Raw genomic sequence first — 19,896 nt, forward strand, 5'->3', positions numbered from 1 at the left:
GCTTGTTAAGTTGTACTTATATTAGTATTATTTAAGTATAAAAATTTTTTAATTTATTTTAAATTTGTTGAAAAATATTTATTTTAATACTTTTAGTGTTTTTGATGTATTATATTTTTTAAAAAATTATTATAAAAAAATAATACGGGAGGCTAAACCTGGATTTTAGTATTTTTATTCGGGTCTGATTTGAACAAAATTTTGAGCCATCTTTCGAGTCGAATTGAGTCCAAATCTATTAAGTAGGCCTAAATGTTTGTCAAGACCTGACCCGGCCCGACTCGTGGGCAAATCTAGATCCACGTAATGAAAAAATAAATAAATATTCTTTTTGATAGAAATAAATATTAGTTAACAATTAAAGTAAAATGTAAAATCCTAAAGTGAGACCTCAGCCAGTCAGCTTCGAGGCTCGTGGCTCATGGGTGTCCTTAATTGCATCTTCCCTCCTTACCTGGGGATGGTCACCGGTATGGTCACGTGATGTCTGCTTCGAACAACCGCCCTTATCTGCTGACATGTCTCCCTTACCTAGCTCCCCGTATTCCACGTAGGCTCGGACAACCGTTTATTACCGAACCTACCAACAATAAAGAAACAAAATCAGAACAGTAAATAATAACAATAAAGACTAATTAAATAATAATGATTAATAAAAAAAAAGAGAGACATAGATACACTCACGCCCTTTGTTAGTTTGCCAGTTCCATTCATTAGTGTTAGAAGTAAGCCGTCAATGCTCTGCATCTTCTCTTTGAAGCCAAAATAATGAAAAAGTAAACCAGCCCCATCATCAAGAAGAGAAAACAGAGAAAGCAAGCAATAAAGGAAGGAAGATTCAGAAGCAAGAATCCCACCAAAAAAATTTTAAGTCTTCTGTTCTTTCTTTCTCTTTGGTCTTTTGCTTCTTTTTCAAGCCAAATCTTTGTTTGCTTTTTATATATAATGTGTATATAATCTTTATATGCTGATTGATTCGCCATTAAAAGCTTTCACGGTTTTGTCCCACGAGAAACTGGTAGTCTTCTCTCACGAAAATCCACCTTCTCCAACCCAAAAGCGTTCTCTTTTTGTTCTTATATAAACCCCTTTCTTTTTGTTTTTTGTTTTGTTTTTTTTCTATCAATGGGTAAACAAGGAAGGAGAAGAATGGGTTCTTATGCTCTGTTTTTGATTGCTCTCTTTCTATGTAAGTTCTTTGCTGTTGCAATTTTGGACCCACTTGATTTTTTAGCTTTACAGTCCATTAGGAAGTCTCTGCATGATTTGCCTGGCTCTAATTTTTTTGCTTCATGGGATTTTACCTCCGATCCTTGTAATTTCGCCGGAGTTTACTGTGATTCCGATAAAGTGATAGCTCTTAATCTGGGTGACCTGCGTGCTGGTTCTCCGGGTTTAACTGGAAGAATAGACCCTGCCATTGGCAAACTATCTGCTCTTGCAGAGTTATCTATAGTTCCGGGTCGGATCTATGGTTCGTTGCCGCAGTCAGTCTCACAGTTAAAGGACCTTCGGTTTTTAGCGATCAGCCGGAATTTTATCTCCGGGGATATCCCGGCGACTCTTGGCCAATTGAGAAGTCTTAAGACGCTTGATCTCAGCTACAATCTGCTCACCGGAGAAATCCCTCGCTCCATCGGAACCTTGCCGGAGCTCACCAACGTTATCCTCTGCCACAACCATCTCTCCGGTTCGGTCCCTCCGTTTCTCTCCCAAGTCCTAACCCGGGTGGACCTCAAACACAATGCACTCACCGGCTCGCTCGCTCCGGACTCCCTCCCTCCTTCGCTCCAGTCCCTCTCTCTCGCCTGGAACCAGTTGACTGGGGCGGTTGACAGGCTTCTATCCCGGCTCGACCAGTTAAACTACCTAGACTTGAGTTTGAACCAGTTCACCGGTCCCATCCCCAGCCAGCTGTTCTCATTCCCCATTACGAACCTCCAGTTGGAAAGAAACTTGTTTACCGGTTCAGTCCAACCAGCTGATCAAGTGACAATCTCGACCATTGATCTAAGTCACAACAGGCTGTGGGGTCAGATATCACCAATGTTGTCAACCGTACAGAATCTTTACCTGAATAACAACCGTTTCAACGGTCAGGTCCCGGCCAGCTTCGTGGACCGGCTATTATCCGGCAGCATACAAATACTATATTTGCAGCATAACTATTTGACAGGGATCGAGATTAAACCGACGGCCGAGATCCCTGTAAGCAGTTCGCTGTGTCTACAGTATAATTGCATGGTGCCGCCCGTACAGACGCCGTGCCCATTGAAGGCCGGCAATGAGAAGACTAGGCCTACTGCCCAGTGCAACGAATGGAAAGGGTAGATTGGTAACTTTGACGAAGTTGTGAGGGGCAGAAGAAAAGATTATACAAGAGATAGAAAAACTGGAATTTTTGGATTCATTTATTTATTATTGTGGTTCGTATAATTTGTGTTGTGGCCTTTTGATACTTTAAAAAGTGTAATTGTCATTGCCTGCCTTAATATGTTCTTAAATGTAATGAGACATAATATTAAATTAATGCTCTCAATTATGAATTCTTGGGATGATTGTAAATAAAACTATGTTTCATTTCGTTAGATTGAAGTTTTAAATATCACATCCTGATTAATACACTCGCACATTACAGGCAAGATTACTTTTGTGATTCAAATGAATTTTGAGGTAAAACATCCGAGGTTAAAAAAATTTAGCCCGACGATTAAGGGCGTTTATCTTATGCATGCTCAGGTTGTGAGTTCATTTGGTGAGAATTACTTGTTAATGATTTGTGAGGTAATATATATATATATATATGTAAATGAAAATTTTATAATGCATCCTTTTCGAAGATAAATGTTAAATATAAATTTTTTAAAAGATAAATATATATATTACACACATAAATATCGTCTAAATTGCGTTACTATATTAAACTATGTAAAAAGGGTAATGAATGGGAAACCGGTAAGTATAGAATCCATCAAAATATAAATAAAACAAATAATTAGCACATAAAATTATATAAAATTTTGTCAATAACTATTATAAGAGTATTGTATTATAGTTATGAGAAATTAGATTCGATATCATGTAAGTTTTAAAGAAAGGGAAAATAACACAAATAGAAACACATAAATGTTTGTTGGTTTCCATTTTCCTTTCCTTTTCCATCACTCAGCAAATCAGTTACAATGACTATATTAACCTAAAAAACAAATCATTGTATCCTCACCAATGAATTGGGGGACAACTTTTATAATGAGATATAGATATGCATTTATAACCCTTTTCCCTTTTTAATGAATATCACTTTCTACCAAACCCAAAAGTTTTCCATGCATAAACAACATAACAAATTCATGGCTCACATCTTATCAAGTAGGGATCAATAGATACTAAATACAATATTAAGGTTTAGTGTGTATGACATATTTTACAAAAGCTTTTAGGATTTTTATGTGAATATTATTGGTAAAACTCATCAATTTTTAAGTGACAGATTAAGGTCGAGTTGAGTTGGACCTTAAATAGAAAAACAAAGCTCTTCATAACATTATTTTTCTAATCACTAAATTCGAACCTGGACCTTTATTTTAAGAAATATTAACCTCTTATCTTTAAATTCAGTATACTAATATTTTATTTACCCAAAATAAAAATGAAAAAATGATCACCGTATGCTAATTCTATTGCTCTCTTTTTTCCCCTAGTAAGATCTAGACCTTGAATTCGCTTCTTGTGTCGACCTAATCAAAGTGGTGGCCCTCATGTTCTTTATTCCCCCACAAATGATGTTTCATGGTGTAATTATCAAACTCTTTGATTATGTTATTATCATCAATCTGCCTAAGTAGGGACCCCTTTTATCATTTCTAACATGTTTCCCTCATCATTTTAAGGTCCCCTAATGATTTTTTAAAGCACACGAGAGAACTCATGAGAATATAAAAGGAATACTGCTGAAAATGATGGACAATGTTGCCTTGTAAACACAAAGAAAATGAGTACCCATTGCCACATTGTTGCTTTCAAACTAAATTAAGAAAAGGGCTAAATTAAGATAGCTAAGACAAACTATTTTAACGGGTATTGGGTAATTTTTAATAATGTATTGCGTCCTCTATTCAGCGAGATAGACACAAATGGGTCATGTATGTGTATGTGTATGTGTATGCAGCCTATATTACAATTTATGAAAAGGGACTTAAAACTTTAAATTTTAAAATGCTAACATAGAACTCGGTCTTTTAGATTATCGGCAATACATATTAATTGAAAATTTAGTTTTTAGCCCAAGGAATTTAGATTATTATATATCCACTAAATGTTGATGAATGATGATGAACTGTTGTTAGTATATATATGATAGGGATTGTACCAAATAAGGAATGATGAGACATTACTTCCAAGGAACCAACATGTGCCTGTCTAATATGCAAGAGAATAAAGAAATGAAAAACTTTTTTACAATATTTAATGAAGACATATGGAATAAAATCAAGTTTATATTAATTAGACTATTGTCTGATAAATTCTTTTATCTCAAAGAAACGATTGTGAGCATAGTTTAACAACAAATTTTTATTCTTTTGAAGAATTATAGATGATTTGGTTGGTGGGATAGAGCGTCCATGGATAGGTTTCCTACATACGCGTGGTACCCACCGTACCAATTGGTATAAACCGTTTCACTCTTAAAATGCTACTAATTAATATATGTTTTATTCCATATTTTGGACGTCCCAAAAACCATGGTGAATCCAGAGTAGTAACAAGAAGGAGAAATAAAATTGTGGTATAAATTCAATTCCCACTGATTTTTCCATTTTTAGTACGTTATCTGTCAGCCTTTGTGAAGCTCACCCTAAATCCTTGAAACTTCTATTTTAGTACTAATACATGGGGTGTTACACTAGACGTTAAAACAGGTGAGAATAATCCCAACTTAATGGGGCCCAGAGGCTGGAATCCATTGACATTAGTTGCCCAGTGGCCACTACAGTTTCTTTCACAAGGAAGGAGCATCAAATGTCTGCTCTCTCAGCTCAGGCCAAGGCTGACTCTGAGACACATGCACGTCAAAGATATACCTCCAGAAAATTGAGTGGCAGACAGGCAGGCAAGCAAAGGTCCCTTACACCATGACACAACAAATACTAACAGCTAGCATTCAACGGATACACAGACAATATGGTTCCACCTTATACCTTTCTTTTCCCTCTCTCTCTTGGCCTCATTGGCTTCAGTTACCACGAAAGTTCCATCTTTTCAAACAATCCCATAAACCCACGAATTTATCATCATTGTCACACCAAGTCAATTCTGATTGAAACTATGTAATGGAGCATGTTCTGCGTCCCAGAACAAGCTCCCCGCATTCAGAATCACTATATATATATGTATGTATGCGATCTTCATACAGGATCAAGGATGAAGCTCTTGACTAAACGTTGAGGGTTACATTGTTTATTTATGTACAACGAAAAATATATGTGCATGGAAGTATGTTTATTTTGTTAAAACAATTCATCATTATTGGAGCTGATATATATTTAAACATAGATAGAATAGTATATATGATTTACAACTTACAGATGTTACGGTTGGCCTTCACCCTTCAATAGTAATATCTCCTTCGGATTCTTTTCTTGCTCACAGGGGTTGGTGCTTCTCCACTACCAGGGAATTCCCACTTAACCACATCTCCATCTCAAGAAGAGCTGACCAGCATCGGGTAGTATGGGTGCCAACTACAGTCTCTTACCGGTGATGTATGGTGCTTGAGTACTGCAACTTGGGCTCCGGTTACCTGTACCAACTGACCATGTTATCCTCGATAAAGAAAATTTGGTAATTTGGTTGCATAGCACAGAGGCCATACTGTTTTGGTGTTCATGCAATGGCTTGGAACATTAAGCCACAGTCTTTTAATTTACCTTAATTTGCCGGCCTGGCATTATCAATTACTGCATGGCATCTCATAGAATGCATAATTACACCTTCTTGTTATAATTCAAGATAATGCACCTCGTAACTACAGCTATTAAGCACAAAACTCAACAATTTTGAATCCAACAGTAAGTATCATCATAATTCATATACTAGCATCTACACAATGTAATGGTGTATGCAATAGTGGTGCTAAATGCAACCTATAGGAAAAGCATCAAGGAATTTGATTACTTACCACATCATAGATACAAAACCCGAGAGTCATGAGATCCAGTGTAAATGTACTTCTGACCCGTGCTGCGATATAAGGTACAAGAAATTGAGATAACGATATAAATACTTCAAACCAGACCCTATAGTGAGAATGAGAAACACAAAATAGCTCACTAAACAAAAAGGAGAATTAAACACCACTTACTGTAAGTTGATTTGACAAAGTATTTAACAATATCAAGAAAAAAAGTTGTTTTTTCATTCAAATGATCAATCTAAAATTTTATCTAAAGGGCAGGAAACTATAGTAGCACTCACCTGTATCCTGGGGAAAAGTAACAGCGAATAAGAGTTCGCAAGACCAAGTGAACTTTATAAGTAGCAATGGATTGGTCAGATGGGTGCTTCAAATTTCTAGCCTGTGGCGGGTAGTCCATCCATCTGTAATCCCAGTCATAATTCCTAAACCCTAAAGAAGTCTTTAACTTAATCTGCTTTATTCTATTCAATATGGGATAATGTAAGTACCGACTTCCATAAACTCAATCCATTGTATTTGACTGGAAATTGCTTTAACCAAAATCAATCTGGTAAATTAAACTGAAAAACCAAACTGATCATAGTTAAACTGATGTTGAAATTCAAATTTAAAGTTCCATGACTCAGCACGAACATGACATAGATATGCAGAGAAATCTAGCCATGCTGCAGTTTCATTTTGAATAACGTAAGAGGTTGCAACTCCCAGGGCTAACATGAGATGCCATAAAATAATCATACCAAGAGGTATTGGAGGACATCTTTCTGGTATCCCAAAGCTTGATAGTCTGATCTTTACCATTTGATATAAAATAGCGACCATCTCCTCAACTGTCAATAAATGTCACACCTTCCAGGTGTCCCATCAAGACACCTGCTGGCTTATCTTTTGCAACAAAGCAACGCCTACCCCACACCTAAACAAACATTACTGCCAATTGCTTCATCAAAAGGGAAAGTAAAGCAGATTTACACTTCTCATGCTTTCAGTAACATCTTTTTGTGGCAAACATTTTCGGTAACATGTTGAGGTATATTCAAAGATACTTTCTAATGGTTTTGCCTTTGAAAGTGTTGGTGAATGGGAACTTACTAAAATATAGAAAGCAAGCAACAAATTCTTTGCAACTCAGCATAGCATTTTCAAACTATTCAGTGTCACCACACAAAATTATGAACTAAAACTAAACAACTATGCATAATGTCAGTCAAGGATTAACAGAACCCTTCCGTATAAAAGATAGTGGCCTCGGAAAAGGTATTATTCATCTGGTGAAAATTACAATAAATAACATAATAAAATTATTTCATGAAAAAAAGGATAATAATAGAATGCCTATGCATAAGAGACCTTAGCTTACCTTGCAGAGATTATCATCACTTCCTGAATATATCAGATTACCACTTTCATCAGCAAAGGTTACAGTATTAACATCAGCCTGAAAGAAGAAACGCAGATCAATTATAGAACCCCAGAAATTACAGAATCAAATAGGGAAATGGTCACCACATTACATGAAACCAATATTTGATCAAAAGCATTACATGAGGATGAATCTTTTCGAGAAAACAAGAAATGATACATGCACGGAATGGGTGAAATTTATTAAAGTCAATTCAACCAAGCTGCCAATTTTCAAACTGAAAAGATTAGTCAACTTCTGACGAATTTTTGGATGGCATCTAGGTATTTATGGGCTTAGATGTCTGCATAGCATTTGAAGATATATCTCTTAGCTTCAAAACGCACTTTGAATAACTCAATTTCAAGAGCTCAAGTTATGACCATTTTAATGAAGACTGCACAAGCAGAATTTCTGGACGGGATTATGACAGAAATTACGAGTTTTGGGCTTTTAATTCGAGTTTAAATCATATTAGGTTTGATTTTTAGGCTCAATTTTTATTATATATGAGCCCAATATTGTGTTTATTAGGTTTTATTATTTTATTATTTATTATGAATTTTGGATATTGTTTAAATATTTTAAGTTGTTTAAGAGTTTTTGTTTCTTAGTCAAATAAGAAAGATTAGTTTAAAATTACTTCTTATTTAGATTAATTAAAGTTTCAGTATAATTTAGAGTTTTATTTGGATCTACTTAGCTAGCCTATAGAAAGGCTTTTTTATTGTACATTAAGGAGAGAATTGTTTTTTTAATAAAGTTTTCAACTTTTTTTTTTTGTGATTTTTAGAAGTAATTTTCTTCTCGATTGTCTTTAAGGGGTCGTGAGAATTCATTCTTCACACTTCAATTTGTCAAGGATTATTTCTTAGAGGATTGATTAGAGCCATTAATTGAGTTTGTTGGGATTTTGATATGGACGCTTTTATTGCAATAAGAGTTTTAGTGTTATTTATTTATTATATCAAGTTTTATTAAGAGTTTTAGTTTTACTTATTTTCTCTTTTATATTAGGTTTTTATTTCCTTTATAAACTCTAAGTTAGAATTCTATTTTATGTCAATTAGGACTTTTTCCTTTGTTAACAGTCTATAAAAGGCTGCCAATATGAAATAAAGAGGTAAGCAATTATTCTATAAAAAAGAAACGTTATCTTCGTAGGGGATTTAGTCAAGGATGAATCTACCTCTTTGAGAAACCATAGGTCAGAGCAAGAATGTTTTCTCGTCTAGACCTGTGACTAGATCCTACGCCAAGGTGCACAACAACTTGGTATTGGAGCCTTCTGTCATGGGTGACGAAGAGACTTTGGCAGCCTAACTAGAGGCTTTCATGGCACAAATGGCTACAAGGCAACAAGCATTAGAGGAGCAGATGGCGGTGTTATCTCTCTTGGTCCAAAAGACAACGAAAGGGTATTCAGAGAAAAATAGTGAGGAACAAGACAACAGCGAATGCAGAAAAAGGAATTCAGACTCGCAACAAGGTGGGTGCATGCTGTCACGATACTCTAAGATGGAATTTCCCACTTACTATGGTGTTGAAGATTCTTTAGATCGGCTAAAAAGATGAGAAATTTTTTTTGGCAATCAACGGACTAAAAAAGAAGACAAAATAGGCTTAGCTTCATTCCATCTCTTAGGAGAGGCACAATTGTTGTTTGATCAAATGGAAGAAGAGGGGGCCAATCTTGATTGAGGGCGCTTCAAAGAGTGTTGTCATGTAAGGTTTGGGCCACTTATAGTAATTATCCCTTGGGGGAACTTGCTAACCTGAGACAAACTGGGACTGTAGAGGAATATCAACGCCAATTTCAATCACTATTGGCCAAGATTGTTGATCTTAAACCTCAACAAAAAGTAAACCTCTTTACTGCCGGGTCGGTAAAGAAACTTAGAATTGATATTGAGATGCAACAACTGGAAAACCTTGAAGTTGCAATAAATATGCCTATAACACTAGAACATAAATAAAATGTTTCTTCCAGACTGTTGTCTTGAGCCATCCTGAACTGGCCAACTTCCCAAAACATTGGCAGCAATTCAATCAATCCATCAACTAGGAGCATTGCAAAGGGAGGGGGACAAACAACGGAACCAACAGGGAACAACGACAAAATAGGTTCTTCTGCACCATTTATTAAGAGATTGAAACGGACAGAAGTAGTGGAAAAAAGGTGATACGAGTCACAAAAGCCCAAATTCTTGAAGGCGAGGCCCAATAAGAAGATTCCAAGCCCAATCAAGAAATCCACCCATACTTAGTTGAAAATCAGGCCAAATTGTCAAAGTGGCCCAAGTTGTAAAGTTTTATTATTATTTATTTATTTATTTATTTTATTTAGTTTAAATTTTTATATTCAGTCCAAGAGTCCCAAATAAAAGACCCTTGGCCGAATTTCCATATTAAAATAATTAGGAGTTTTTTTTAGTTTTAGTTTTAGTGTTCTAATTAAATTAGGAAAACATTTGAAAGGCCTATTTATATGGCTTGGCCAGCCACCCTACATTACATTACAATTACATTGAAAATTTCAGATTTGATTTGAGTGAAAATTCTCTTTGAGTTATTCAAGGATTTTCTCTTGAGTTTTCTTTAGAAGTTGTTTTAACAATCTTTTTGATTGTGGGAGCCATCTTCAACCTTCTTCTTGCCATTGATATTCTTTGGAGGGGAGATTAGAGCCGTTTGAAGGGAGTTGTGAGATCTTTCGAGATTTCAAGGCTTCTTAGGACTTATCTTTTAATTTCTTACTGTCAATTTTTTCTTTATTTCTACTTGTGCTGAATCATTATCTAATCTATTTTCTGTTCTTATTGTGTTTTCAGCCTTTTTCTATCTTAAGGAATCAGCCCAAAAATCCCCAATTTCTAGGGTTTTTCCATACTCTTTTTGGGTGAAATTAGATTGTCGAAATTTGGGGAAAACTATCTTGCTGTTCAATTGGGCAGAATCACAATCTCCTTGAGGGTTTCAAGAACCCTAACACTTATTTCTATTCTCAATTTGATTCTTTGCTGATTTGGGGATTTTATTTCAGATCTGAAAATTCAAAAATCTAATCTTTTAATTTTCTGTTTCGTTTCAGATCTAATTGTTTAGGGTTTTCGTAGGAGTTTCTCGTGACTTGGCAACTCGATCTTGGTCCGCGCGCAACCCCGTATCATTTGGTATCAGATTTTGGGCGTTTTGGGTGTTCTTGGTTGATTCCTAAACTGATCTCTATTTTTTAAATTACAAACAGCAGTTTTACCCAGAAAAATTTTCGAAAAAAATTCATTTGAGTGGGTAAACGTTTTCTGATTGATCTGAAATTTTACATACATATTTTTGGCACTGTTATTGAATATACAAAAATATTTCCAGAAAAAAAATAAGTCGAAAAAGTCAAAAAATTGAAAAAAGATGAAATCCAATAAAAAATTAAAAAAATATTCAGCGGGAATTTGGTGCCCAAAATTTCCAGATCGAAAATTCAATATATAAGGACACTCCAGATTTAATTTCGTGATTTTTCGAGATCGGGAACACCTCGAACGAAGTTGTCAAGTTACTCCGCAGTTTTTCGGGTTTTCTGTTTTCAGCAATTTTTATTGATTCTTAGCTGTAGGTTTTCATTTGTTTGCTTTTTATTCTCCTTTTACAATATCTAACACCTTCTTGTTTCTTGTGTTAGTAGGATTTAAACGTGTGCACAATCCTTCCTCGGTGCAACACGAATCACTTGGTGTCTCGTCAGTTTTTGGCATCCTAGTGCAAATTAGGATTCTTTGGTAGTTTGGTTCACACTCTCTAATTGGTTGATATAAACTCTGATAAAGAACTCACAAGATTGAATTCGACCTCATTGAGAATTTGATTTTTCTTTTTGAGTGATTAATGGTGAGGTTTGCTAACTTTTATTTTTGAGTGTTGAGTGTTTATTTTTTACAGTTTTGAAGATGTCTAAAGGTGATAATAATGATGCACTTATGAAAGTCCAACAACAGTTAGACGGACATACTGCTGCAATCACACAAATAAATGCTACACTTCAAGCATTGAAAACTACTTTGAATGAGGTACGAGTGAATCAAAAACATCAATATCGAGATCCAATTAAGGAAGATAGGGATAACCAGCCCCATAGGTGCAGCCCTCAACATGTCCCTAGAATGGATAATGATTTTCATGATCGTGGACAATCATCTTTGGCAAAACCAAAGAGCGAGCAGCAACGAGAACATCTCTTTCATACTCGCTGCCATGTACAAGGTAAGCTTTGTAGAGTTATTATTGATGGTGAAAGTTGCTCAAACATAGCCAGCACGACGATGGTGGAAAAGCTTTGCTTAACCACTACCAAGCATCCACAACCTTATCAACTACAAGGGCTTAGCAACGAAGGCCAATTTAGGGTCACTCAACAAGTGCGCATCGCCTTTTCTATCGGTAAGTATCAAGACGAAGTTGTGTGCGACGTAATGCCTATTCAAGCCTGCCATTTGTTGCTAGGAGAACCATGGCAACTGGATCGAAAAGTCACTCACGATGGTCGTACCAATAGGTATTCTTTCAAGCATCAAGGAAAGAAACTCACCTTAGTGCCGCTCACTCCGGAACAAGTCCATGAGGACCAAATCAAACTGAAAAATTCTGTTAAAACAAGTGAGGAAAAAGAAAAAGAGAATGAAAAAGAGCAAAAAGAGATTGAGAGTGAAAAGGAATGTGAAACAGAAAAAAAAATTGAAAAAGAAGTTGAAGAAAGAAGAGAAAATGAGTTAGAAAAAGAAACAAAAGAAAAAGACGAGGAAAGGCTAGTGAGGAATGTTTCCACTAACCAAGATATGAATTTTTCTTGTGTTGCTACTTTTCAGGTTCCCGAAAGATCGAAAGATAACTTTCAACTTCAATACCTCTCAAATGAAAGACGCTTTCATACGATCAACTTAGGCAAAGATGAAATCACACTACATGATCCCGAAGGTAAGCGAGGTAAGGAAATTTTAGAAACCGAGTCCAGTGCAGATTTGAAAATTATTAATAAAATTTTTGGTGACTTAGTTCTTAAAAGATCCCCTCATTTTGATCCGATTAATTGTTACTCTTCGATTGTGGTTGATAAAGTCATTACGAAAAGAAGCGTGATTTGTTATTCTCTTGATTTACCTTGTGTAAAATCCTCGAATTCGTCCAAATCTGTTTTGGAGAATAAGGTAACGAAAATTTCCAAATTTGTTTTCAATTTATATTCGTGCCTTAAACAGTTTATGTGGTTGTACATGAAGTTTGAGTTCCATTTGACAAAGGTTAACTCAACAACGGAGATTCGACTACACTATGCCCCCGATGAGCGAAGGTTTGTTTTAAATGAAAAAGGTAAAATCGACCCTTATTCTTCTGCTTATCGAGGTAAGATGCTTGAAACCTTTGAAACACTTTTGTACTCCTCGAATAGTGATAAAGATCGTGTTGATGAACACTTAGATCGAAACGTGCTTGACTGTCCTATTTTATTTATTGATGATCTATCTGTTTTGATGGTTGATAAAAAGATTCTTGTTTTTGATAATGCATGTGTGAGTGAATCTATAGACCGTCGATTAATGCATAGTATGATTATGCAACTCTGTGAACCATGTGAATCTTTTCAAATACCTACTTGTGACGATTATGTTTACCATTTGATTTATTACTCGCAATTTATTCATGGTTTGTGGGAACAATGTTAGACGACTGAATGCCTTAAAACATGTCCATCTTTGTTTCAAATATTTGACGAGGCAGTGGTGAGTAAATTAGATTGTTTGCATGGTAATCTGAATCTGTCCATTCACTTGCGTTATACCTGTTCTATTATGCTTATAATTGGACTACAAGCTTGTTTGTGTTGCTATTTACTATTTCATGGCTATTCTTTTCAGTGGACTCAATTGCCATTACTCCCGTTCGATAGAGGAAAGTCGAGTTCATTTGATTTTTCAGATTCGAGGACGAATCTTTTTGAGGAAGGGGGGAATGATACGAGTCACAAAAGCCCAAATTCTTGAAGGCGAGGCCCAATAAGAAGATTCCAAGCCCAATCAAGAAATCCACCCATACTTAGTTGAAAATCAGGCCAAATTGTCAAAGTGGCCCAAGTTGTAAAGTTTTATTATTATTTATTTATTTATTTATTTTATTTAGTTTAAATTTTTATATTCAGTCCAAGAGTCCCAAATAAAAGACCCTTGGCCGAATTTCCATATTAAAATAATTAGGAGTTTTTTTTTAGTTTTAGTTTTAGTGTTCTAATTAAATTAGGAAAACATTTGAAAGGCCTATTTATATGGCTTGGCCAGCCACCCTACATTACATTACAATTACATTGAAAATTTCAGATTTGATTTGAGTGAAAATTCTCTTTGAGTTATTCAAGGATTTTCTCTTGAGTTTTCTTTAGAAGTTGTTTTAACAATCTTTTTGATTGTGGGAGCCATCTTCAACCTTCTTCTTGCCATTGATATTCTTTGGAGGGGAGATTAGAGCCGTTTGAAGGGAGTTGTGAGATCTTTCGAGATTTCAAGGCTTCTTAGGACTTATCTTTTAATTTCTTACTGTCAATTCTTTCTTTATTTCTACTTGTGCTGAATCATTATCTAATCTATTTTCTGTTCTTATTGTGTTTTCAGCCTTTTTCTATCTTAAGGAATCAGCCCAAAAATCCCCAATTTCTAGGGTTTTTCCATACTCTTTTTGGGTGAAATTAGATTGTCGAAATTTGGGGAAAACTATCTTGCTGTTCAATTGGGCAGAATCACAATCTCCTTGAGGGTTTCAAGAACCCTAACACTTATTTCTATTCTCAATTTGATTCTTTGCTGATTTGGGGATTTTATTTCAGATCTGAAAATTCAAAAATCTAATCTTTTAATTTTCTGTTTCGTTTCAGATCTAATTGTTTAGGGTTTTCGTAGGAGTTTCTCGTGACTTGGCAACTCGATCTTGGTCCGCGCGCAATCCCGTATCAAAAGGGCTAAGGGGCTGTGTTATACTTGTGACGAGTCTTATTCCATGGGACACAAATGTAAAAGGCTATTTTGGATAGAAGTACCAGATGTTGAAGGCAAGCAAGATGAAGATGAGACAGATGATTTTAGATAAGTTCTAAAGCTTATTCTAAATTTGAGCTTGAGGACAAGCCCTACTCCGAGAAGGGAAGTAATGATATGGATGCTTTTATTGTAATAAGAGTTTTAGTTTTATTTATTTATTATATCAAGTTTTATTAAGAGTTTTAGTTTTACTTAATTTCTCTATTATATTAGGTTTTTATTTCCTTTATAAACTCTAAATTAAGAATTCTATTTTATGTCAATTAGGACTCTTTCCTTTGTTATTAACAGTCTAAAAGACTGCCAATATGAAATAAAGAGGTAAGCAATTATTCTATCAAAAAGAAACGTTATCTTCAGAGGGGGTTTAGTCAATGACGAATCTACCTCTTTGAGTGACCATAGGTCGGAGCAAAAATTCTTTCTTGTCTAGACCCATGACTAGATCCTACGCCAAGGCGCATAACAGATTTATATCTCAAAGGGTTCAATTGGACGTTTATCCTTCTATCCATCATATCCATTAGTTTATCGTTCCATCTTCCACTTTGCTTTAATCTATCTTTTCTCTATGTAGTTATTATTTTGAATATTTCCTCTTTATTTTTAATTTTCTTATTTTTGTTATTTTATTTGGTTTTTTTTCTAAATTTATTTGGTTTATTCCTTTCAGGTACATCAAATCTTTGTTTCTCGAGTCGAACAACTTGAATTCGATCATTTTTCCACTTCCTCTGCTTCAATTTCTTATCAAAGGTTACACAAATTAAATTACAATCCCAAAAAAAGCATGTCATACTTGATGGATCTTTAAAACATACATTTGCTCCTAAGATAAAGTCCCTTTATTCTCCTAATCATGAAACATTCATGCACTTCAATTCTAATATAGATGAGAAAAGAACTTTCCAAATATATAATAAAGGAAGGAGGTAAGACAAGCAGCTGTATGACTAATATGCAGCCTAATTGGGGCACAGGCAATTGATAGAAGAGCAAAATACTTGCATATCACTATTTGATTCTCAAGGAAGCCAAATGTTTCAACTTTGAGTCATTTATTCTATCTAAACACATTTAAATTAGTTGATGACAAGGACTTCCATTATATGCATAACAGCAAGAGTAATCTTTAAAAACAGTAAGACATAATGACATAAAAGCGGTTGATTGATTAAACTGGTATATGCATTACTCTCCCGTAATTTAAGATATGGTTTCAGTCATAAACCAGTCCTTATAACACTGGTATAGATAAAATTCAACAAGATTCATGCAATAAAATACTCATTAAAAATGCTTATCAAATCAAGAAAACACAGAAAGTGAACCTACCAGGTGTGCCGCAATTAGAAGGGAAAGCTTGTTTGCTTCAAGATCATAAATATATATCGAATCATCACTGCTTCCAGCAACAAGTTCTCGTCCATCGGTTGAAAATTTCACAGAGAATATTCCAAAAGAATACCCTCCATCAGCAGCAGAGAAGTCCAATCCTTCATGGACCTCCTGAAAAAACATAGGACTCCAAAAACGTGACCAAAAGCATTATTGGAAAAAAATGTTTCAAGGAATATACAAAAACATCTTCAAATCATAATATCTCATGTTGTTCAACCTCAAACGACAAAGTTAGTCAATCTCCCTTTTAAGATATACATGCATCTAATAGTTAATTACTCAATTTTAAAGACTAAAAAGAAGAGCATTTACCGTTATATTTGCAAGGGATTCCCTGGTGGCAGACCTGACATTAACAATATGGACTATGGGTGACATACTGGTATAAACCTGAAACAAGGAATAGATATTTGATTAAGATATCCGCAACAAACATGAAATTTGAGGCCATTGAGAAACAAACATTTGACTCATTCAGTGCCAACAATATTAATGTGTAATAAAATAAACAATGGCGAGATAGAAAATAAAAATCCACATGTACAAAAACATTCCTTTATTTGTAGTTTGAAGAAATTAGTCTAAGTTCATGTCCTTTAAGCCCAGATTCTAGTGATTTACTCAACTAAAATTTCTCGCTTTTCATTTAAGTCTTTTTCCATCTTTATTCCTTTAATTTTTAATCTCCCCCATTATATGTACTTCGTAGGTTGACTTAGGTGAGCAAATGAAAAAGCAGTAGTCTGGTTGCCACACACTAACAACCTAGTTATCAGTGCATAAAACCATTATATGAGAACTTGAACATTAAAGCAACAGATGAGAAGACAATGCAGGCAAGAACAGGGGCACATACAGAGAAGCAGAAAAGTGATTTATTTGTGGATTATAAGCGCTGTGCTTGCAGTAGATTCATTCTTCTGCATAAGGTCATATAATTGTTCACTTATAGAATGCAAAAGAAAGGATCAGGAAACCAGAGAATAGCGTTTATCAGGAATTATTTTGTCATGTCATGCAGAAAGTGAGACCACGACAGCCTGTATGATACCATGAATCTTTGTAACAAAACCTAAAGTGATATCAGAATCCTCAAAAATTTAAGCATAGTGCGACACGAAGTGGGATGATTTTAAATCCCTTTACTGCACGAAGGAGGATGATTTTAATCCTTTTAATGCTTGAAATGTGTTATCTTATAAAAAAATATCCCTTCCATATTTTGCAATGACAGTCTCGCCATGTCAAATATAGTTGTTATAAAAAAAATTCGCGTTGACATGAAGGAAAACACTGAACAAATGTTAAAACTAGACACAGGGGGAGGGGGTTCATTCAGGTAGTAAATTCCATTCACATCACAAAGTTTGTTTAAATAAAAAACATGATTGGAAATCACTGAATCATCTCAGGGGGAGGGGGTTCATTCCAGCAGTAAATTCCAATCACATCACAAAGTTTGTTTAAATTAAAAACATGATTGGATATCGCTGAATCATCTCATATATGCAAATATTAATTAACCATATCCAGTAAGAACTCACAAGATGGCGCTGATCAGGGGAAAGGGATGTGTCAGTAACAGTCCAAAGCAAACTTTTGGCAAGAATGTTCTTCTGAACTTTCCAGCCTCTATCCACATTGTATATTCTAATATCGCTTCCCTGAAACCAAAATTCACAACCAAATCAAATCGAGCCAATTACTAGCTACAGTCCAATGAATTCAATGTCAATCCAATCAATGATCAAATATAAGACAAGCAACACTACCTGAAACCCAGCAACGAATAGAGAACCATCAGCTGAAAATTGAGAAACATAGGCTCGGCTGGTCATCTGGTCCACATACCGGAAAATATCGGCTAATCATGTGACAACGATCTGCTAATGAGAATCCTCCTCTTCTTGAATAATTACCTTCTCGACCTGCCAACATTTTCACTGGGGAAACAGGTAATTTTTTCTTTCCTGGCATGAGTTGATGCAGTCGTTCATTAGGCACTGATTTAAGGTTTGTAAGCTGGGCAATCTCGTGGTCTACTTTACAGAATGGTTTGTCGAACCTGTTACTGCAACCAGCTTCATTGGTGACATTACCGCCTTCAAACAACTCAGATTCTATCTCCAGCCTACTCATGGCATACCCCATTTCAACAATGGCAACCCACAGGCTGTAACAAACATTTTCAATATAAAAGCACTACAGAAACTTTTGCATGTGCATACACACACATACATATATATATATACATATCTAGTAAACCTTCATATCAAAGGACATTTTTTTCAGTTCTTAATATTTCAAACCTGAAAAGAAAAAGGAAAACCATATAGAAAAACAAAAAGAGATTTGTAATTGACAAATCATGTTCAATGACCCGGTTTAAATCACATGCATACCAATAAAAAGAGTAGAAAAAGCCCAAAACTAAGACAAGTGTTAATTGACTCTTGTTAGGACTTAGGATCATAACTAAATATAACATCTTTGTGTCCTCTATCACCTTGACTTGAGTGATAAGCATAAGCTAGGAATTAAACCAAACCCAATTCCTTTATAAAAAATAAAAATAAAATAAAAAACCCAATTCTAAATACAAAACAAAAGGCAAACTTTCATCTATACTGACTCAGAATTTGTCACAATTACGAGTACCAATTCAAATTGTCAGGTAAGAACAGAATACATACAAAACAAAAAGAGCATCCAATGATTCGACCGTCAAACAAAGGAAAACCCAAAATTTCTTGAACATATAAGTAACAACTAAGAAGGCAGCTGCATGGTAAAAGGAATGATTATGAAAAAATAAATAAAAATTAAAAGAAAACTTAAGACAAAGTGGATAAGAGTGAAGTGTGAAGGCTTAGCTTTACCTAATGATTGTGTTACGGAGTGTTTGAGCGTTGGATTTTGCTGAGATTTAGTCAGACCGAGATTAACAGTTAGCTGGTAATGTTTATATTTTATTTGTTTTTTTCTTGGGGGAAAATTACATATATTCTGAGCCACGAGTTAGGGTTGTTGATGATTTGAGCGGCCGCAATGTGCACACCTAATCGCTTTACATCTTCACACGTGTTCATTTGTAATGGCCTTTTGTAACGTATTTATTTCGCCCATTTTATTTTTTAAACGCGGATTTTATCTTTAATTAAGGAAATAGACTATTTAAAAAAAAAGTGTGAAAGCGCGTTAGAGGTCCTAATTTCAATTTCTCTCCTATTTACATTTATATTTTTTATTTTATGCTGTTTTAAGTTTTTTTTTTAATAAATATTTTTAACATATTAACTTTTTTAGTTAAATGGTTAAATAATAATGCTTTCATCATTTAGACCCAAGTTCAATTCTTCTTTTTTAAATACATTTGTAATTTTTATTTCATACCGTTTTAAGTTTTTTGTTATTATAATTCATCTTTGTAGAGCCCAATTTTTGCCCGGGCCCAGGCAAATAGAAACAAACCCAAAACAAATCAAATCCAAACACAAAATAAATCAAATCCATTACAAATCCAAAAACAAACTAAACCAAGCCTAAACCTAACTCTAGTAGCCCAAAGCCCACTAACTTAAAAAAAATTTCAGCAAAAAAACCCAAGCCTCAAGCTAGCCGCCGCTCCTACCCCTAGGCCTATGCCGCGCCTCCAGCACCGCACGCCTCTGCCACGCCTCCAGCGCACGCCGGCCTACTCGCAGGAGCAAACAACAACAAACAACAGTCCAAACAACAAAACAAAAAAAGAAGAAATTTAATTTCTTTTTTAAATCGGCTATAAAAGGCCGAATCGGACGATTGTACTCCTTCTTCGGTTT

At 35.0% G+C, this 19,896-nt stretch overlaps 1 protein-coding gene and 1 pseudogene across 1 annotated transcript; one reads left to right on the plus strand and one right to left on the minus strand.

Moving 5' to 3' along the window:
• The first annotated feature begins 649 nt into the window (after nt 1-649).
• Nucleotides 650-2,588, plus strand: LOC107913124 (LRR receptor-like serine/threonine-protein kinase ER1). The gene has a single exon (XM_016841592.2). It carries the CDS (start codon nt 1,126-1,128, stop codon nt 2,329-2,331), a length of 1,206 nt encoding a protein of 401 aa, XP_016697081.1. The 5' UTR covers nt 650-1,125; the 3' UTR covers nt 2,332-2,588.
• Nucleotides 2,589-5,408: 2,820 nt separating this feature from the next.
• LOC107913131 (LEC14B protein-like) lies at nt 5,409-18,948 on the minus strand (annotated as a pseudogene).
• Nucleotides 18,949-19,896: the final 948 nt, after the last annotated feature.

Source organism: Gossypium hirsutum, chromosome D08 (genome assembly GCF_007990345.1).
Source record: "Gossypium hirsutum isolate 1008001.06 chromosome D08, Gossypium_hirsutum_v2.1, whole genome shotgun sequence".
In the NCBI taxonomy this organism is placed as follows: Eukaryota; Viridiplantae; Streptophyta; class Magnoliopsida; order Malvales; family Malvaceae; genus Gossypium; species Gossypium hirsutum.

What these genes read in the sequence shown, in the direction of transcription:
- LOC107913124 (XM_016841592.2), top strand. Translation starts at nt 1,126, where the DNA reads ATGGGTAAACAAGGAAGGAGAAGAATGGGTTCTTATGCTCTGTTTTTG.